At 34.2% G+C, this 21,551-nt stretch overlaps 5 protein-coding genes across 5 annotated transcripts; 2 read left to right on the top strand and 3 right to left on the bottom strand.

Moving 5' to 3' along the window:
* Positions 1 to 1,858: 1,858 nt before the first annotated feature.
* On the bottom strand, positions 1,859 to 2,731 carry eIF1 (eukaryotic translation initiation factor eIF1). The gene has a single exon (XM_068769842.1). It carries the CDS (start codon positions 2,553 to 2,555, stop codon positions 2,223 to 2,225), a length of 333 nt encoding a protein of 110 aa, XP_068625943.1. The 5' UTR covers positions 2,556 to 2,731; the 3' UTR covers positions 1,859 to 2,222.
* A 124-nt stretch (positions 2,732 to 2,855) lies between these two features.
* On the bottom strand, positions 2,856 to 3,416 carry LOC137926325 (protein D2-like). Its single transcript, XM_068769927.1, has one exon. The coding sequence runs from the start codon at positions 3,414 to 3,416 to the stop codon at positions 2,856 to 2,858; it is 561 nt and encodes a 186-aa protein (XP_068626028.1).
* Positions 3,417 to 8,073: 4,657 nt separating this feature from the next.
* Positions 8,074 to 12,276, bottom strand: LOC137926129 (uncharacterized). The gene is made up of 5 exons (XM_068769659.1): positions 12,175 to 12,276; positions 11,695 to 11,788; positions 10,699 to 10,872; positions 8,592 to 8,704; positions 8,074 to 8,133 (listed from the first exon to the last, which is right to left on the bottom strand). Exons 1-5 carry the CDS (start codon positions 12,274 to 12,276, stop codon positions 8,074 to 8,076), a joined length of 543 nt encoding a protein of 180 aa, XP_068625760.1.
* Positions 12,277 to 12,668: 392 nt separating this feature from the next.
* SmD1 (small ribonucleoprotein particle protein SmD1) lies at positions 12,669 to 13,199 on the top strand. Its single transcript, XM_068769903.1, has one exon. It carries the CDS (start codon positions 12,770 to 12,772, stop codon positions 13,145 to 13,147), a length of 378 nt encoding a protein of 125 aa, XP_068626004.1. The 5' UTR covers positions 12,669 to 12,769; the 3' UTR covers positions 13,148 to 13,199.
* A 3,895-nt stretch (positions 13,200 to 17,094) lies between these two features.
* On the top strand, positions 17,095 to 20,710 carry Tapdelta (Translocon-associated protein delta). The gene is made up of 3 exons (XM_068769867.1): positions 17,095 to 17,463; positions 18,671 to 18,827; positions 20,519 to 20,710. The coding sequence occupies exons 1-3, from the start codon at positions 17,212 to 17,214 to the stop codon at positions 20,617 to 20,619; spliced, it is 510 nt and encodes a 169-aa protein (XP_068625968.1). The 5' UTR covers positions 17,095 to 17,211; the 3' UTR covers positions 20,620 to 20,710.
* The last annotated feature ends 841 nt before the right edge of the window (positions 20,711 to 21,551 follow it).

The raw sequence follows: 21,551 nt of genomic DNA, 5'->3' as shown, positions 1-21,551 counted from the left end.
CTTATTTTAATGGCCCCCACTAGTGGGGAACTCTCTCTCTTCCCTTTCGTATTTATGGGACATGGCATTACATTTTATAATATCCTTAATTAATATACTTATTTATCATAATTAATATGTGTGAAACACACGTGATGCCAACGAAGCTGTTACACCAACGTCAACAAGCACACACTAGTTTTGTGTATTCATTTCTTATCTTTATCATATTAATCACATAACGACAAAATGTCCGGACGCAAAAACGGTGGTAAAATCTTGTTCTAATCGAGCTAGCCTACAGTTCCCCTGACTTATACACATATTGCTGCGTAAGGGTGACTACACTGAGAAAGTCGTTGAAATCACTCTGGTGTACCTCGCGGTCACCATAGAGTATCTAACCGCTAAAGTTCTCGAGCTGGCAGGTAACAAGAACCGCGACAACTAGAAGACTATAAAAATCCCGATGCATCTTCAGCTGGTCATCATAAACGACGAGTAGTCGAACAAACTCCTGTCCGGAGTGAAGTCGCATTGTGTTGCCTAACATCCAGGCTTTTCTGCTTAAAAAGACTGAGAAAAAGATCCAAGTCATCATCTTCAACATTGTCGACACTATACAGAATACAATTCATGATTTTGATGTAAAACATCATTGATGTAGATATATCAATGACGTTTAAAAATATCGATTCTCTCTCATCACACGGACATTTGCACCGGGTAGACATATATATTTCATGTTATCTATTATTTAGGTTAGAAAAAAGAATCTTCCAGATATTAATTTTCAGTTATTTATATTCTACATCGTTGTCACGATCATATTTCTTTCATTTTGCGTATTCAAAGGGTAAAAAGTTGTTAGTTATTACATGAATATTTAAAAATATATATTTTAAAACTGTTAATAAAATTTTTTGCATTTTGACAGCTTCGATTCAAATTCGAAAATGCACTGAGTTACCGATCACTCGAGATAAACAATTTAAGAAATATAACTGTAAAAATCACGTTACATTTGTCTAAAAATAAATAAACATATTTATTTCAAAGAACTCAAAAGTAATAAACAGCAATAATAACTGATAGATCAACCAACCACATTATTTGTCTATTTTGAGTAACTTATACTATACGTCATTTATGTCATATATTTATATGTGACGTGAAATTGAAAAACTACTATGTCGTCCAAAGGGATAGAATTAATAAATATCATCGAAAACGGTGTTGGTGACCTCACCCAGTCGCCGCCATATCGAGGTCATGACTCACGATTAGCTCTTTGCTTCCATTTCCTTGTCTTAGAACGTGCTAGGCGAATATTATGATAATCAGATACTTACCTTATAAAACTATTGTAAATAAACTATACATATATAAAATTGTATAGAATTATCGATCACAAGCGATAACTTGTTTTGACTAAGAAATATGTAAATAATATTATATTGTTGATTATCATGTCGTGCGACTTGAAATAATATTGTTTATTAATGGAAAAACCCTAGATTATATTTATACTATCCATCACAAATTCCTTTTCAAGCTGACGTATGGGAAAACAAAGTTTTGTTTTATTGTAGTGCAGTAGTCATGATACACTTCTGAAAGCTCTGAATTTAACCACTTTCACCATCCTTTATATTACCGTTATGTGCCAACAAGGCGACAAATTCTCTACACAAGGCACTGTATATTCGTATAGACATCTAAGTACATATATATGGCGTTCTGACGTTTGGTTATCTTTTGCCAAGGTGAAAACGTTTATCGAACAAAAGGATATTTACTTATGCATTAATCTAGAAACAAGGTGAAGGAACATCACAGGCGACGTAACGATGGACGTGCAAATGAACCAAGACAGATGTACAAAAACATGTTTATTATTATTTGAGACATCATATATTCAATACAGCAATTTATAATTATTTCGTAATAAAAAAAGAAAAACGAAGTATGATTTATTACTATTTCGTTCGGCGTTAATTGCAACTAAAGCTGTCTTACACGTTGAGACGGCGTCGTATTCAAAAATATCCACTTTTTATATTACATTAAGGAGACAGCAAGGCACAGGGCGCGGGCCAACGAGGCCATGCTCCATAATCTCTGTAAACGTCGATGCTTTCTAAATACATATTGTTTAGGGTTATAATGCGCACAATCTCATTATATTGAATAGAACTATGATGATGTCACGAAGAGAACATGTTGTGTGTCGACGCGAGAACCTAGAAGCCGTGCACTTTGAGCTGTTCTGGTTTCACGAGCCCCGACTTGGTGAGCCACTGGCAAATGTTTTCTCGCTGGTCGCCCTGCAGCTGCAGTACCTCGCCGTACTCTGGGTGCTCCACGACGGTGCCGTTGCACGCGAACTCCTTCTTGCATGCCCGCACGATCTTCTTCAGGTCATATTCCGATGACAGGCCCTGCACCGTGGTCAGAGTCTTGCGCCCGTTCCGCTGCTGGATCCGGACGTGGACTAGTCCATCTTGTACGTCGTCTTCCGAGCTTTTGATAGCATCGGCGAATGGGTCGAATGTGTTGAGATTCTGGATGGACATACGATTAAACGTAGCTCTCTTTGTTCCAACAAAACGCTGCGATACGACGCACGAACACCAACAACTGTCACTGATAACCGCTGAGTGTGTTATGCCCGCAGACAGTGCGACGACCAATTTACGCAAACTCCAAAATGTAATGGCGGACTGTGTGGCGGCCGCTCCAAAAAAATGAGATTGTCACGCGGAGCCGGAAATAATTATCGATCGAAACCATAGACAATTTAACCAGTGCTTGCAACTGAACATAGATAATAAAACCGGTAAATTTATCGGTTTCTATGTTACTACATTAAATATTTAACCTTTTAATTGTTCATATAATTTTGGCACGTAATCGTCATATTTCGCAAAGTAAAAGTTTCCTGCAATTGGTGGACCCAATTTGAATTGTTGAGCGAATTTAGCAATAGAAAATTTTCCTCTCTTGTCACCCGAGTTATTCGGCAATTTTGGTACTTTAGAAAAATCACATTTTTCTGGTTGTTTGTAAATTAAAAATACATAACGATGTAATCCAGTACCTTTCGGTGGGCCGGAACCAATGTAATCAGAGAGTACTTCACCTTTCTTTAAATCTCCTCCGTATATGTTACCTACTAACCAATGATGCCATTCACGAAATTTAGGATTTTCTCGACTTGGAGCATCCGGATCTACCATTGCTAAAGTGTAATATTCACTTTCCTTTGCAGCCCACTTAACAATGGGTTGATCCTTCACTTGCTTAGGTGTTAATTCTTTACCCATATCAACCTTTACACCGCTTGGATATTGAACATCCACAGTTTCTGATGGAGCAATATTTATTACATCTGGTACAACACAATGTTGTTTGTAAATTCTCTGGATAGCAGACATGTCAATAACCGGTTCCACAACACGTACAATCGATCTCACGAAATTAAATCGCATCACACAATTATGGCTAATGGTTACCTAGAGACGTCAATAATAAAAAGACAATTTATTATATTTTTAACGATTCACCTAGGGCTGGGAGGACAGCAACGGAAATATTAAAAACGGAATTTTATTACAACGGAGGGAAAATACATTTAATATATTTATAGTCACATTCAAAATCATAAAATATTATATGCAGATAATTATTATTCTAATTTTTGTAGTTACTACTGTTGTCGAATCATTCATTCACGTAGTTATAAAACCTTGTGGGTAAGAAATGGAAACAAACTACTCAAATATTAGTATTTTGGAATCGAGTGTCACCGCTATGAATACAGCATGTTACTTTAAATAGATCTGAATATAGTCTGCACAGTTCGGCTCACCGACTAGATAAAAAAATTAATAATTGATAATGTTGTTGATGTTTAAAAAAATCTATAAATATTAACACTATGAAAAAAAATTATAATACATGATAAATAATTATTTCACAAATAGGATCCTCGGAAAAGTTAACGTTAATTTTTTGTATTGTAATTAAAACTTAACGAGCTTTTAAAAATAACTGGCATTATTTGTCGTATTAAGCACATTATTAAATGACTCACGATTTATAATAAGCCTATACCTTATAGTTGTAATTTTATATTCATATTGATATTGGAATATGTAAAAACAATGTTACTCTACGACTTTGACCTCCGTTTTGTTTGAAGATTTATTAATTTGGCGCCAAATCGGTAATAAATTTACTTAACGGCTTAAGCTGAAACTCTTCTGGAGACTTTCTGGTTTAATTACTAAAAACGACGTTTAGACTAGACGCTTTCAGTGCTCTCTCAAGCTTCCTCCGTTCTGCGAAATTTGTAATGTCAGCAAAGCAAACACTGAATTGTCAATAAAAAGTATGGGTTCGAACAATTGTATATACTATATTCTTTACATTATTACAACATTGCTATCGTTTTATAGACCATACTTCTTGAAAGATTAATTTGCCTAACGATCATCGTTTGCGCCGCCAATTCGGCGAATGCGTTAAAGCGAAAAATGATATTAATTATGATTCAATACTTTGTTTTCTTAATAGATACCGATAATGGGTATTGAGCAGAATTTTAGCATTTGTAATGAAGATTATCTTCATAACAACAATCTTTTATCGCAACGCTCTTGCTAAATTACTGTTCGGTGCAGTTTATGGGCTGGCGTAGTCATTGATTAAAGATATAGTAGCATGATGAAAAATTTCTAATTTTTTCATACCTTAATAAGTTGATATATAGTTCCAAAACGACAGAGCCACGCGCTATTGAGCGAGTGATACAATTGGTTTACTCAAAAAATCTTGTTGAATAAGTGTTTTACAGTGACTGTATTAATAAAATGATCATGTTGTGTATAATGAATTATTTATACTTTAATAGTAACTAAGTACTTTAACTAAAAAGAGATCACTGAAAAAATTACTTTATTTTCTTTTTTTATATTGGAAAGCAACAAGCCAAACTTGGAGCAAAACAAAATCTATAAGGACTGAATTATAATTAATTTTAATATTCAGTAATTCAAAGTTTGGGATACACTTTTTTTATTGTAACATTTTGTTATTTCTGAAATCATTGATTATTGGATTATAGGATTCTGTGTACCAAACATTAATTGACACCAGATGAGCTTTACAATCGCCCTTTTAAAGCTTTTACACCTAGAACCAACCACCCTATACAGGGACACTGAAACTAATAAATAAATCGTGACAAACTATAACTCAGTGGTAAGGTATTTAAATGCATTTGATGACGATTTTATTGGGTTTCTTATAAATGCATTTTTGTTCCATTTTTTATTACCATGGTAAAAACATAATCCATGTTTATTTGAACTTTCTAAATAGTAAGTAATAAAAAACAGTATTGTTTTATACATCTTTATTAGGTACATTTTATATACATTTACCCTTTAACCACTTCAGTACCAGTGTCGACTAAAGTTGACAGCCACAGGAGATAGCCCACAGATGGCTCTTACCTGCCGCAACACTGAGTGCGTCTTGCACATAATTTTTAACATACTTATGACAAAAGTGTTTTACATTACAAACTGATATAGATATGCTTTATGTTCACCTAATGTTATAATTATTGATTGTAATTGCAGAGATAGATTAAAATTTCTTCAAACAAGTGCCATATCAAAGTGGTTAATATATTTATAATTAAAATTGCATCAGTAAGGAAAACTAAAATTAATGAGTATCTAACCCAAATAAGGTAATGGTAATGTATACTATGCTAGATTAGATTGAAACAATACAGTTACAGTTTCAGTAAACATAATATAAAAGATTAAAACTCTTCACTCAGACAACTGAATGTTTTTCCTTAACCTTCTAACTGCCAAGCTGTTTTGGCCATGACTTCCCCAGGTGCCAAATGGAAATATCAAGTGTAGGCTTTCCTTATGTGAAAATTTGGGATCTTTACATTCTATGAATGAATATAACACATTATGTATATCATTATGTACTGAGACCGCCGGCGACCTCCATGGCACTTAAAGGCAGTACTCGGTGTGCCATGAGGTCGCCGGCAGGTCACGTTTTTGTAACACAGAAAACATGATAGGTTTTCAAGTCCAGCTTTAAAATATGAATAAATTGTGAATTCAATACAAAGAAAGGTTTCTATATCCATATTCTAATGTAAATTATATATAAAAAGTGAGGCCGCCCGCGGTCTCATTGGCACCCATGGTAATTGCTTCTAAAACATGCTGCAAATTCAGTTGCTAGGTGCCTAATAAAGCTAATAATTACCAGACAGTCGGAAAAAAATAATATTCCTTAGATGTACAGATGAAAAATTGTGTGGTAGCTGGCGGCCCTCTCGGCACCTATTGTTGGGTATTGTGAGGTAGCCGGCGGTCCTCATGGCACTTAAAAGGTTAATATATATGGCACAAAGACATCTAGAGAACTCCAACATACTGATAGTGGTAGAAAAAATTATGATCAATGATAGGATTGAATAATCTTCAGTAATCAGACAATGGTGACACGCAACACTGGTGCAACTGTTACACTAGAAGCTACATACTATTATCCTATAGTTGACCTGCAAGTCCCAACAAGTATGCACTTTTAGCAGAGAAAGAATAATAGACTCTAGAAAAAAGACAAACTTAGAGTGCTGTCTGAATATTACACTCCTAAGGTGCAATAGAGCACCACATTGACTAACATTGCAACAACAAGCCACAAATATCTTACGCAACTGTAGGAAACCCTTATGATATTATTGCCACAAATGTATAAATAGGCATGTAATTGTGGCTTCATTTGATTAAAAACTAGATTTAATTCTTAATCAAAAGAGGCTGTTAGACGTTCAAGCTTATAGATGGCAATTTTGTATTACATTAAACAGTCACACATTACACCACAAGAACACTGATACTAAAAAGTACTGGACCATCTAACAGCATCCTGTGGTCTTATAAAAAAACTCAAATTTGTCTAATTAAATATAAAGAAAATCTCTACTATGTTGACAATTTCCAACAATGTACCAGCATTTTATGAGTCCAATATGAACCATGAACCATGTTTTCTCAATTCGGCTTTTGACTTTTAGCTATTGCAAGCATTTCTTCTACTGATGATGGTTCCCGTAGTTTCTTCCCGATTTTCTCTTCCTTTAGTTGTAACACGATTCGTTGCAAATTTTTAACATTTTTTAATAGATTCTCCTCTCTTCTCCGCTTTGCAATTATATCAGACGCGAAATCGTCCACTTCCTTCATCATTTTATTGGCGTCAATATTAGGTTTTGGATTTTTAGATTTAAATTTACAGTTAGATATAGTTTCCAACTGTAATTTAAGCATGTTATCTAGCATTAGCGTAGATTTTCCTTCATAATCCGCACACATTTTGCCGAATCTTTTACGTGATTCAACAACCACGTTCATTAGATTCTCGCATTTCTCTTCCAACGTTAATTCTTCTGCATCTAAAATAAAAGTATATCATCTTAAGGCACATTTCATTTACCCTTCTTAACTACATAATTGTCCCACACTGAACTTACCCATTATATTTAAATTGTGAAATACACACTTGGCTTAGCTCTTGAGGTAGTATATAAGGGTTTAAATAACTGTGAATCCCTTTAATGTTTTGTGCATAACAATACAGATTCGATGTTATTTGAAATCTCTGTAAAAACTTTTGAATTACCGAACTTTCTGTTTATGTTATATTTGACAGATCAGTTCTTCAATGTTGCATGCATATTTCTTCGCTATGGTTTTTTGGATAAATCTAAATATTTTGAAACGACATTTTATTAATAAGTAACGTTATATTAAAAATATCTTTAATTTTTAGGCTTGCATACATGACTGGTAGTTTTTTAATGAACTGTATATGATTAAAAATAATTGTGAATGTTGTACATACCCCAAATAATGTGAACCAGAATTTTTTCTGTCATAAGGTTTTATTGTACAATTTTAATACATCTGGGGTATTTTTGATGAAATAAAAAAAGGTTATCGTAATAATAAACGAAAATCTTTAAATTGTATTTATTAAAATAAAAATTTATGGTGTTTCAATATGAACAGAAGTTTTGATCATTCTCATGAATTCATGTACCGACAGCTGCAAACATTATGATAAACATTTATAAATTATATAAATACAGGACATATACAGGATGATTGGTTAAAGATATAACAGCTTTCAAGGGGTCAATGTATATAGCTTATTTCCGTTCAATTGATGTATCGTACACCATATCCAAAAATCAGAGGCGTCAGAAATATTATCGTAATGACATTATAATAAGAAAACAAAATCAAAATTCGGAATACTACGCATTAAAATTAATCATGGATTACTTTTTGCTCCTGCGGACTTTATACTGTCAAGAGGGATTGGCCTATGACATTTCAAAAGAAAAAAAATATATGACATAGTTCAGAGTAATCATTATATACATGATTGTTGAAAATAGACGCAAAAGCTTTTTGCCGACAAATGAGTTTATTCACCCCTTCAAAGCTTTCACTTTAACCAATTGCCGTGTAGTTTTAAAAATAATAATCCAAATTTCTTACTAATCCATCGAAATCTTTGTCCGCATCGTCCATCAGTTCCTCAATTTCCTCATCAGTCAGGTGAAATTTCAGAAGTTCCGAGACACGCTTCACGTTGTCCGCACTAATGAAACCTTCAAAAAATATAAAGTAAATGTGAGATACATCAAATAATAAGGAATGAAAGAATGTGAAGCTGCTCCAACATAAGCTACACATTTGTCATAGTTCTAGTCCGCGGGTACCAAAAATCGGCTCGCTTTGAGCGAAGTCGACTCTCTTTGAATTGCCTGCCGTGATGTCAAACAAGATTGCTTTCAGGATACTGCGTTGACTAACGTGACCACAACATACGGCGTGCCAACCGATACGTCGCGCGACTATCTGAACCCTTTATGATATTTTCGCGGTTGTATAAATAATCATGTAATTTTGTCAATGCAAAATTAAAAGTCGAAAAGTATTGTAAAGCGCTTTCTTTCGCCCGATATAATAGGTTGTCAAATATCTCCCTTCCGCTTTTTTGCTCTTTATTCAATGCTTTATAAAAAGTGTTACAGTGATCGGATTTAGTTCAAATATGCGCCGTTTTGTTCGATAATCTGTTTCCATCTAGACGGCAACTTCATAATACCTCCCTCGTAGAAGCCCCCCTCCTTATTTGCGAAGAACTCGGACAGCCACTTTTCACAAACCTCTTTTGAGTTCAACTTTACACCACCAAGGGCGTTCGCCATGGACAGGAACAGGTGGTAATCACTTGGCGCTATGTCCGGGCTATATGGTAGATGTGATAAAACCTCCCATCCGAGCTCCCGTAGCTTCTGACGAGTCATCAACGAAGTGTGTGGTCTGGCGTTGACCTGGTGGAACACTACACCCTTCCTGTTGGGCAATTCTGGACGCTTCTGGTCGATCGCCTGCTTCAAGCGGTCCAGTTGTTCGCAGTAGATGGTAGAATTAGGCGTCTGGCCATATGGGAGCAGCTCATAGTGGATGATTCCCTTCCAATCCCACCAAACACACAGCAAAACCTTCCTGGCCGTCAATCCCGGCTTGGCCACTGTTTGGGACGATTCACTGGCCTTCGACCACGACCGTTTTCGCTTGATATTGTCGTATGTGATCCATTTTTCGTCGCCAGTCACCATCCGCTTCAAGAATGGGTCGAGTTCGTTCCGTTTCAGCAGCATATCGCAGGCGTTGATTCGGTCCAGAAGGTTTTTTTGCGTCAAATCATGCGGCACCCAAACATCAAGCTTTTTTTGTATCCAGCCTTCTGCAGATGGTTTAAAATGGTTTGGTGACTAAATCCCATCTCCTGGGCGATGTCACGAGATGCCGATGGATGTAGTCCATGATTTGATCGGTATTTGTCGTCACAGGTCTTCCGCCGGCTGGCTTATCCATGGTGTCGTTTTCGCCGGCTCTGAATCGTCGAAACCATTCCTCCGCGGTTCGAAGTGATAGAGTACCATCCCCCAAAACACCATTAATCTCACGGAACGTTTCTCTAGCGGATTTGCCTTTAACGAAGGAAAACTTTAAAATAGCGCGAATTTCGGCGTTAGTGAACTCCATGTTTACACGTCTATAACTGTTGAACGCAATATCCAAACTAATCATGCATAGCGTCGTTTTGTAGGTTATGTCAAGACCTTTCAAATTATGTATAGTATTGCCAGATACGAGCTCTGTAGCGCTTTGTACATAGCCGCGAAAATCAAAAGACAAAAAGGCGGAAGGGAGATATTTGACAACCTTTTATTAGGGGAACCGAAAAATAATGTATGTGTCGCTTTTTTAAATTAAATTCACACGACTACATTTTATAAACCTTCGTATCGACAACCTTATGCCGTCTAGTATACAAATGTTCAATACCGGAGCGGTAACAAATCAATCGGCTTTTCTGTAAAATATGTCGACAGAAACGACATTACTTTCCGGTTTCCCTAATATATAAATAATGATATTTCTGTGGAATTCCCCTTTTCAATACGTCACTGACTATCGCGTAATGTAGCTCCTACATTTCCAACAACAGTGTTTTAAATAAGAAAGAGAAGCATCTCCACACCTCAAGTTATTTTAGTTAAGATATAATATAAAATACTTCTATTGTTACCACAATCGTCGTTATCAAATAGCCGGAAACTTTTCATAATGTCCACGTCATTGTCCTGGGACATAATTTTCCTCATAATAGCAGTCTCAAAGTTCTCGAAGCTTAGCTTTCCGGATTGGTTTTTATCTACGCCATTTATCATATGCTGTAGTTCTTCTTTAGTGGGCTCGTAACCTTTAAAACAAGTATAATTACGTTACAATAAAATAACACTTCCCATAGTCTTCAAATATATATCTACAGGATGATTTATTATAGGTATAAAAGCTTTAATAGGATCAATGTATAGCTTAATTATAATAGAAATCCTTTTTAAACTTTGACATTTATTTTCAATTATCTGTATAAAGTGATCACTATTGGAAATATTTCTTTATTTCTTTTCTAACGAATGCGACAGGCCAAAAAATTTTCGGCTGTACAGTCTGCAAGGATATATAGTACATAATAATTACCAAAAATATATTAAAAACATCTGAAAACGGATCGTGTGTAATCCTTTTTAAATGATGAATGATATCAAGGGACAAAAGAAACCAAAGGCACCAAGAGACAATCACAAATATTGGCTCTACCAAGCCCAGCGGCGGTTTTAAGGTTTCATTGCCAATCATTATTTGGCCGTGGAAGGTGACCTAATTAAGTTTATGTTAGATGAAAAACAGTTAATCTTGTTGGACAAGATGGCACGACATTTCATACATCCAATGAGTCTTTAACAGTTATAAATAAAATGTCTAGTGTTACATCAAGAGCCATATTGAAGCCGGTAAATCGACGATTACACAGCTTAAAAAAATATTAGCAAGACATAACCTCGATTATAACCTCGGTGCAGGCATTTTAAAGAAAATTCCTTTGTGTTTATTATATCAATTTTCTCTCCTTAGCGTTAGTTTTTTTTTATTCGCTTAATGGCTAATGGCCCACGCCATTTTTTTTGACAGAGATTGAACTTAAAAAAATGTTACATTTGTAGTAAGATTCCTGATTTACCTAATGCTTTTATTACAACTCGAAAATCCTCCGCCTTTATTTTTCCTTCTCCAGTATAATCTAACAAGTTGAAAGCGTCTCGTAGGTCTTTTTTCTGAAATAAAAAAAATAGGGACTTTTACACTGACAGTAAAAATATTACTTTGTAGATAAGTAAATTTATTTAACATGACGAATTTCAAAAATTTGTCGACCTGATCCTTTGTTAAAAATAATCTCGCTGTAACATTTTTCACCTCTCCCGGACTTTCAAATGCTTTTGTTGATAAACAGTCTACGGTTGATAATTTTTCCGGTTTTTTCTCCATTATCAGTATATACATTTACAGATAAATATATTGACGCAAAAATGTTATTGAATTGTGAAAATGATATTGATCTAACTTTCCTGCCATACCTTTCTGAGTGACAACGGAATATAATCATTTTTAATCTACCGATTGAAATTTTATAACATTTTAGATTACTTTTAAATACAACCTGTTCCTCAGTAAACATTAAACGTGGTGTAACAGTTTTTTCTTTTAATTCTGGATCTACTTCTTCTCCATCGATCTCTTCAGGTCTATCTGGAGGATTCATTTTATATTTTTCTCTTTAAGTTTGTAATTTTTATATTTCATATATGTGATGCTTCCTAATTGATATTTGAGACGGGTGGAATATATAATATTTATAAATTTTATTAAAATTAATCTTTTTCGTAACTTGTAATAAAATCTGATTTGACATAGGTTGAATTGACAGTTATTACATATTTCTTACTTAATAATATCATTTATTTGTTTACAATTATATGGTAATTGATTACTTACGTTGAGTCACATAATAAATAAACTGGATGTTGAACTATCTTTTTTTGATAAATTGTTCATAAAATTTAGATAATATAACTTCTAGCAACCATTATAAAACTCCTGCATTTAGTAAATAAGACAATAAAAATTGTTTTTTGTTATCTTGTCTGGCAACATTATCGCCCGCCATAATTTTGTTTGCTTGAGTTTTAGGTTAAGCTTATCAAGCCGACGCCGTTAGTGTTTTAGTTAAAAACTTGTCATTTAACAAATTAAACATGAAACTCGTAAGATTTTTGATGAAGTTGAGTCACGAGACGGTGACGATAGAGTTAAAAAACGGTAGCGTTGTACACGGCACTATCACGGGTGTAGATGTTGCTATGAATACGCATTTGAAAGCGGTTAAAGTAACATTAAAAAACAAAGAAGAGCTTCAACTGGAAACTTTAAGCATACGCGGGAATAATATCAGGTATTATCTGTTACCCGACAGTCTTCCCATTGAAACTCTACTGTTGGATGACGCTCCGAAAGGCCGTGGTAAACGCGAAGGATTTCCAAGAGGGGGCGCCCGTGGCGGAAGAGGTCGCGGTCGCGGAGGCCGAGGAGGCCCGAGAGGTGGCCGCGGAGGAAGAGGCCGTGGACGACGATAACTTTACATTAATATTTAAGTACTTTAAGTTTGTGATTATAATTTGGACCACAGTTCAGTTGTTTCATTTTACTTCACGAGTGAAGTCCATCCGAAAAGGACTACAATATCTTCAGTGTTTCTTTCGTCAATTTTGAAACAAATTCTTTATTTTGTGTAACTTAGAAAATTGTGTTTACTACTCTTCAAGTCACTCAAGTTCACCAACCAATTTCATATAGTGGTAGTATTAAGATTTATATTTTTAGTGTACTAAATTAAAATAAACAATTTTTAAATCATCATACTTCATTATTGCATGGCTTCCATGTAAATTCTATTAATGCTGAGTATTTAGTTTTTTTCCGACTATAAAGTGAAATTACTATGCAGAATGATTGGTTATGGGTGAAAAAGCTTTAAAAGTGTGAATCATATGTCAGCAAAAGATTTTAAAGCTTTTATACTTAATTCTAATCAACTTGTAACATATTAATCACTCAGAAATATACCACATAAATTAATTGTTTTTTATAGGAATGTGACAGGCCAATATGTTGTGACAGTATAGATTACAGGAGCAGATAGTAAATAATAATTAATTTTGATAGGTAATCTGAATTTTCTTTTTATAATGTATCATCTTTACATTATCTATTATTACTGAAACTATTGAATTGTGGATAAGGTGTACTATACATTAATTGACAACAACTTAGCTGACCAACTACATATATACAGAATTAAAAGCATAATAATGCTCGGAAGTATATTACACAAGTATAGGATGTTTCATGTATAGGGCCATATTTGAATTCAGCTGTTATAAATAATTAGATCTATGTGGTATGAACATACTTATTTTACAGTATTGGAAGGTTACTAAGGTCTTATCACTTGGATATAAATAATGCAAGGTAGTAAACTTCTGGTAATCTGGTGGTCGGGTATTAAACATAAAGTTATTATTCTGTAATTAAAATATTTGAATGCAAAAATTTAAGATACTTTGGTGCCTTTATTATAATATACTAGCTGACCTGATAATGTCCTGCTTTAGCCAATAATTCCATTAGTAAAAAAAAAACTGTCAAACACATGGAGTTAAATAGTGATTACATTTTATAAAACTATCTGTGTTTCTTTGTAATTTCTTTTCCAAATGAAACCTTCATCGTATAATAAAAGTTATGAAAAATTTAAATTTTGTATTGCCATAACTTGAAGACAACTATGTCTTCAAGCTATGGCATGAGCCAGGAAAATAGGGTACTTTTTTGTATACCTGCATGTCTGTATAAGAGTTGGTAAATTAAGTTAAAACATTAACAGCGAACTTGTAATTGTTACCAGTAATGACAATGTCAGTTGTGCCTAGTTGAAGTAAATACAATATATATATGTATTTACTACATATATATTCCTTTGATATCTTTTACTTTATACATTATATTAGATTAAATGATAAAAGAACTTGAATTTTCAAAGACAGGATGAAAAGTTATCTATAACTTTTAATTTCAACTTAAAAATAAAAATATTTAATTTATGCACATTGCTAAAATGGCTATTTATCAATATAACATCTTCTACTAACCATTGTGAATGGTTACTATTGTCTGCTTATTAGGTTAGTTAACAATGTCTGAAATACTGCTATATTAAACCTAGCAAATAAAGTTTAGTGCATTGGTTACATTAAGGAGTGTCTGATTTGAAATACATTTTTATGTAAAAATAAAACTGTCTTTAAAAATAATTACAATAAAGTTTAATTGATACTTTGTGAAAATAATTATTTACTAATTTAATTTTTATTCCTTATTTATTTAGAGATATTTTCCACCTGGAGCAACTATGCTCTTGGGCTTTCAGGAGGCTTGACTCTGACTGTTATATGTGATATATTACAGGCCAAAGCCTCTTGGTTCGGTATTTGCTCAATGTGACTACAAAAGTGCCTTAAAGGAAACCTGGACTTGTTCCAATATGATAGATTTTAAACATGATGGTGGTGCCTGAAATGGTTGAACTGCAGTTGCTGCTGTGATATATATATATCTGAACTTCATAAAACTTTCACCTGGTTTGAGTATGTTTTAATCATATTATTACTAAGATAATTTACAAAGATCACTTGTGTATGTCATAAGAGAGCCGAAAAGAAAGATGTCACCTATAGGGGCATTTTAGGTACATTAGGTGTAGAGGTCCTCTGTACTAAATGAAATAAAAAAAACTATTGAGTATAGTATACCACATGACTGCTGCATATGGAATACTTGTATTTGTATATTGTATCTTGATGTTTATGCTAACCCAAAGGCCTTTGAGGTGGATTCAGCGGAACCAAAAGGTCCACAAAATGAAACTAGCCCAATTTCTCAAGTTGAACGAAAACGTTCGCAGATAGCGTCCCTACAGTAGTTAGGCGCATAAGTAAAGATCTTGTTTCAGGAAATAAGTCCGTTTGTCTACAATAATAAGTAAGTGGTTGATAAACTTGGACCGTTCAAGCGGCTGCTATAGTTTATTGTTGACATCCATCGGAACCAGGGGGTTCGTAAGTGGCCGATAAAATATGACGGTTCAGGTGCAGCTACAGAATGCCTCCACTCATAAAACTACGAGAGTCTGGGAAGAGCCCACAACAAACTCATTTGGTTTTATTTTTAGTAGGGCACAAAAGACGATCTTGTTGCAAGGTAGTGGTTACGTGATTAATTATAAGATGCACGAATTTTCTTGTAATCTCACTTATCCCGGACGCCCTTACTGACTATCGTGTACTGCGCATAGTGGAGTTGGACATGTGTCTGGCCCAAATGTTCATGGGGCACAGGGTATTCTCGGAGTACGTGTATAGGTTTAAGCTCAAAGGGAGTCCCTCGTGCATCTGTGACAGCGGTGGACCAGACAGTGGTGCACGCAATTACTTTTTTGCATTGTTTGCCGCAACATCGCTTCCCTTTTGAAAGAGAAGAGCCACCACTCTTTCTTGTGGTTTTGTTGCAGTATGGAGGGTGACGGAATTAGGCATGATAAAACCGTGTAACCGTGAAAGTGTGGTAAGGGATGGAAGGCGATGCGTAAATGTAATGCTGTATGGTGAATGAGAGAAAATATGAAGGATGAAAGAGGGAATAAAGAGAGAAATTGTGATAAATGAGAGAGGGAAGGTGAAGGCAAGAGGGTGTATATCTCTGTTCCGAAAACGAGATTAAAAAAAACTGTTTAGTAGGTGAACTCTGATAATGATTTTGAAATGTAACTGGAGTCTGACATTACCTTTGTAATTTTTTACTTATGATATAACAAAAATGCCTTTTAAATTTGTAAACTAGTGATTTGACGAACATTAATATTTAACATTTTAAGTTTCATGTTGGAAGGCTTTGAGCTATGTACTTTATTGGTCCTACAATATTGATAACTATAAATCTCAACGGGTTCCATTATTAAGAATTCCAACTTTGTACAGAAATAACTAAATAATTTTTATGAGCTTTGATATTTAGATCTCTATATTTATTTTAATATACCTACTTTGTCGGTTACCAAAGATCAAAGCTGCTTACAACCCGACAAATATGTGTGATTTTCTCCAATTTAATGCTTAAAAAATTAGACACAATTAATAATTTAAAATCAATATATTTATGCTACTTAATATTACAGTTAAAAATATAATTGACCTGAAACGGAGCGTAGCATTGACCACTTGGCATTTCTGTCACACGTCACTGCTGATGTACAGAGGTACATTCGAAATGTTACTTTCGAAAAAAGTGTATTTGTGCAATTAGACTTTAATGATATTTGTGAAATTTTTTTGGGAATAATTTTAAAGTAATTAATTTTGTTTTAACAGCCGAAATTTTTTCAATATTTTTTCAATAAAAGTTAGAAGCATTTTTTTTAAATAAAATTTATCATTTTTTAGGAACGTTCGAAATACTAGAAAGTGTTGACTTTTCCCCATTCGTTTAAGTCCTACGTATCCATTCGAACTACATTTAACTCGGATACGTGGACGTGAACATCATTAGAGTAATATTTCATTTTTGAGTCACAAAAAGCTTCAAAATGGTCACAAAGTTTGTGTTATCTATTTTGGCTATTGCTTTTATCAGCGGCTCAAGAGCCGAAAGTTGCCAAAACCCTAAGGTGGAAGCCACTTCATTTACAAGCTTGGATGCAACTGTTGTCACACAAATTGCTTACATTACGGAATTTACGCTCGTGTGCGACAATCAGCTGCCTGAAAACTACGCGCTGTACGGTGAAGTCGATGGAAAATCGCTGACAGCAGCCCGTGTCGGACAGAACAAATATCAGGTAAAATTAAAGAAGTTTCATCTATAAAACTTTAATTCCACAATAATTATACTTTCAATGCTAAAGCATTAATACGTAATCAATTATTAGAAGTTTCTCAAATCGCCGTTTTATACCTTTTTTGTAAAGTAGATATTAACCATAATTAACAAGAAAATGTCTTGTAAAATTACCAACTTCTAGGTAATTAAAATATATTATAATTTTCTACCTGATAGTGTATAACTTTGTAATAAATACTACAGTGAAATTGATATCAAGTAAAATTAATATGAAAGGTCAGCATTTTATTTGCATTCCACATAAACAGTATATGATCATCTTATGACAAAAGTGGTAAACTTTTTAGCTTTACATTTGTTGATCAGGTAATGACTGGTTTCAGATGTGAACTACTTCCTACAATGTGCCTTATTCAACAATGCAGGTTCAATTCAGATTGAACCTACTCTTGATCAGTTTAGATGAAATATGTTAATATTTATTTATGTATCGGGACACCCAACATTTTTGTACTTATACAAATACAAATGTCCTAAATTCAGGAAGATTGTGAGACTTGAAACTTTAAAATTACTTATTACTAGAAATTAGTTTATTTTAGAAGGAGAAACTAACAACTAATAAATAACTGCATTTATTTTTGTAACAAAATAAGATATATAAATTTCTGTCTAATATCTTACATATCTTTGTATTGTAATATTCTTAATTCAGCTTATAATAAGTTGAAATTAATAAGGAAGATTTTGTTAGGAATAATTATGTTACAAATTTTTGGACATTGACACAAAAATGTTTTTATCAATGAGTGTTAGCCCAAGCCAAGGTCCCCTTTCAAGAGTGCTTGTTCCTTGTCACTACATGGAATGTCCATCAAAGTAATCTACAAGCTCAAAACCCGATCTGGAAAAATAGCAGTATGTTGTGGCTTCAGCCAAGGTTTTCATGGGAGCCCTCAAAACTTTACCGTCTCTAACCTATGGAACCTACAAATGCCATTTGTGCAGCATTGGCAGTCCAGTCCAAAAAAGAACACAAACATTGAAGGATTATATCACAATAAAACTGACTTATTGGGTGTCCAACACCCAAAATATTTGTAACATAGCAATTAATTCTGAACCTCTAATGGTGGCATAGGCTCTGGATTGACAATGTCTAAGTTTATGACCAGGAATATCATGAGACTTAAAACTCTTTGCAGATTTCATGGACTGAGGATACAGCAGTGGCACGATCCGGTGTACATAAAGTGAGTGTTCTGGATGAGGAAGGCTGGGCGTCACTCCGTCGTGCCCGCCGCACTGACCCCAACGCCAGCATTGCCCCTCTGCTGGAAATTCAGCTTAAGCATCCTGGATGTAAGTATCAGTTGAGCTTGCTGACCATTTCACTTCATTGATCATTTAAAATATCAAGTAGCTGAAATGTCTGCACTTTTGAATCGTCAATTATTTTAGAATTGTAAGTAAAGCTACCGCTGGTTTGGAAAGCTGAATTGCTGAGAAGAGCTAGCCAGTAACTCAACAGTTGCTTTTTTTATATGAAACTTTACTATGTTTGATTGTTTGATCATCATTGGTAAACAAACCAAGCTCTACACATTTCAATCAACTAAAACCAACTCAAAGCTATTTTACATACAGCAGTTTCTGCATACGGAGTAGTTATTGAGATTACAAACTGATTCATGCAGTTATTGCCAAGCTCATCTCAAAAAGGTGAATGTTTCAGTAAAAAAAAGCTTGCCTAAAGAATTGTTTATTTAAACTTAACATGTGATTAAACTACACTCTTGAGTTTGACTTTTTAAATATATTTTCCAGTTTAAATACCATTGCATCTAATAAAACTTGGTATTACATACTGGATGTCTCTAAATCAACATTAAGATAAAGTCAAGCGATAAGGTTCAGGAAATTAAAAAAAAAAAAACTATGTCATAGACATTTTTAATTTGTCCAAATTTTAATGAGATTTTTGTTAATAACATAAAATCAAAGCTATGTTAGAGCCAAGTAAGATATGGTTAAAGTTTCTCTCTAAGTGCAGTAGCGCCATCTTGTGCACATTGTAGCGAGGGGTACTGAGTATCTATGTTTTCATGAAAAAGTATTTTATCAATAACTAATGATATTGTTTACATAATATAATAAAAAAAATATAATTATGCAGTAAATGTGTCATTATAAGTGTAGATTTTTTCAGAAGTGATTGTTGGAAATGGTCGGTAATCTTAGGAAAACGGTAGTAGGTACATAGTTCATAAAAAGCAGAGTTTTGTGATGGTGGGACACTATGCATAGAACATTATTTTTAAAAAGTTGTCATTGTTTAGTGTATATTGAATTTGATCTGATAACTAAGGGTGTCAAATAGTTCAATACAATTAAAGAACGTAGACCACTGACTTAGCTCAAAAAATTCTAAGTAAGAAAAGGACCAATATTTAGCCACTTCCGCACATGCAGTGTTAGTCGTGCAATCAAATGCACAGCCCGCCAGCCCGCCGATAAATACGTATGCGGCAAACAACGCGAATCACTCAACCGCCACCACCAAATTACTCAACACGTGTTTCACCCCTCCATGGGGCATCTTCAGGAGCTATGCCACACCGATTGGTGCCAAACACAAAGTGTAACTATATATATACGCATTTATTAGCGGGCTGGCGGGCGGTGCATTTCATTGCACGACTACCACTGCATGTGCGGAAATGGCTAATTATTGATCCTTTTCTTACTTAGGATGGACTTCCGTGAGGTAACGCCTGATTCCATTAAATCAAAAAATTCTTTTGAAGTGGTAGTAAGAGAGGCACATCGCTCAATGACGACTCTTTGGAAAGAGATTCTCCAGTAGCTACTGCGAGCCACACGCAGGAAATTGTTGGATGCAAATCAAGACCTGTCATTGTGGTGATCTTTGAGAGGCCTATGCCTTGCTTTGAGTGTTTATCAGCTGACACGAATAAAAGAATCAAATAATTTCCCCATTTCTGTATGTCATTCTACTTTAATGCAATATTTTATTGATATTTATTTTACAGACTACACTGGGCCATGGGTGAACTCGGAAGTACTAGCCACCGCCTTGACACTCATCATTGCTTACATTGCTGTCCACGAGAAGTCACACATCCTACTTTAATTTATGATAATTTATTGTAATTTTTTTATAATTGCTTAGTGTTACTTCTAAGATATGTTGTAATAATTTAAAATAAATGTTCTGAACGTTATCTGTTTTTCTATATTTATTATTCTTCTGGATATTTATATAAAAATTACGTTGCTCTGGTTGCTCGTACTCGCGTGCCAGAAGCTTACACACTTGTCAAAGTCGACTGAGACAAAAGAAAATAATCATGCGAGAAATCTCTTCATAATACATTTTTAATCATATATTTAATTTAATTGGCATAAATCACAGCTGTTAAAAAAATCGCAGATAAACATAATGTATCTCCACAACCTGACCTCACAGATAGTGAAAAATGTCACGAATCTCTGCGGCTATTTGTGTAAAGATACATATAGTATCCAAGATTAATCACTTAGAACCAAAAAATAAGAGCAAACTTCTGTAGGCAAGTGTCAATAATCCCGTTTGTGATTAAAAATTATAAGGTAACTGTATATCAGTGATTCCCAAAGTGGTCTATATCGACCCCTAGGGGTCTATGACAACCTGCAAGGGGTCTACGTCAGCGAAAAAAAAATTGGGAGTCCATAATATGAAAATGGGGGTCCACAATAGTGGATCTCGTGGAACACATACACTGATAGTACCTATTTACATACATCATACTATCTTATAATATCAAAACATTTACATTATTTATAAAAGTACCTATGAAGTAAAAAATTTATTGCTTATGTTATTTTCTTTAAAGTTTATTTTATGTTAATTTAATGTTACGTATATTTTACATAACAGATACAAAATTTTATTTTGAGTAGTTTAATTTAAATTCAATTAATAAATGTATAAATTAACATGTGTTTTTACTTTAAGTTTTTAACACTAAACTTCACTACAGTTAGAAATTAACAGGAAATATCAGGTAAGTAGGGGGTCTA

This window comes from Battus philenor, unplaced genomic scaffold (assembly GCF_028537555.1).
Source record: "Battus philenor isolate CCGP_79_NKW_IND1 unplaced genomic scaffold, ilBatPhil1.0.hap1 SCAF_29, whole genome shotgun sequence".
Classification (NCBI taxonomy): domain Eukaryota; kingdom Metazoa; phylum Arthropoda; class Insecta; order Lepidoptera; family Papilionidae; genus Battus; species Battus philenor.
The sequence above is the reverse complement of the archived record's forward strand: the minus strand, read 5'-3'. Positions and strand labels throughout refer to the sequence as shown.

What these genes read in the sequence shown, in the direction of transcription:
- eIF1 (XM_068769842.1), bottom strand. Translation starts at nt 2,555, where the DNA reads ATGTCCATCCAGAATCTCAACACATTCGACCCATTCGCCGATGCTATC.
- LOC137926325 (XM_068769927.1), bottom strand. Translation starts at nt 3,416, where the DNA reads ATGTCTGCTATCCAGAGAATTTACAAACAACATTGTGTTGTACCAGAT.
- SmD1 (XM_068769903.1), top strand. Translation starts at nt 12,770, where the DNA reads ATGAAACTCGTAAGATTTTTGATGAAGTTGAGTCACGAGACGGTGACG.
- Tapdelta (XM_068769867.1), top strand. Translation starts at nt 17,212, where the DNA reads ATGGTCACAAAGTTTGTGTTATCTATTTTGGCTATTGCTTTTATCAGC. An exon ending in TCGGACAGAACAAATATCAG is followed by an intron (nt 17,464 to 18,670) that starts GTAAAATTAAAG and finishes AACTCTTTGCAG; the next exon opens with ATTTCATGGACTGAGGATAC. An exon ending in TCAGCTTAAGCATCCTGGAT is followed by an intron (nt 18,828 to 20,518) that starts GTAAGTATCAGT and finishes TTTATTTTACAG; the next exon opens with ACTACACTGGGCCATGGGTG.
- LOC137926129 (XM_068769659.1), bottom strand. Translation starts at nt 12,276, where the DNA reads ATGAATCCTCCAGATAGACCTGAAGAGATCGATGGAGAAGAAGTAGAT. An exon ending in AGTTGTAATAAAAGCATTAG is followed by an intron (nt 10,873 to 11,694) that starts GTAAATCAGGAA and finishes CTTGTTTTAAAG; the next exon opens with GTTACGAGCCCACTAAAGAA. An exon ending in ATTTGATAACGACGATTGTG is followed by an intron (nt 8,705 to 10,698) that starts GTAACAATAGAA and finishes TATTTTTTGAAG; the next exon opens with GTTTCATTAGTGCGGACAAC.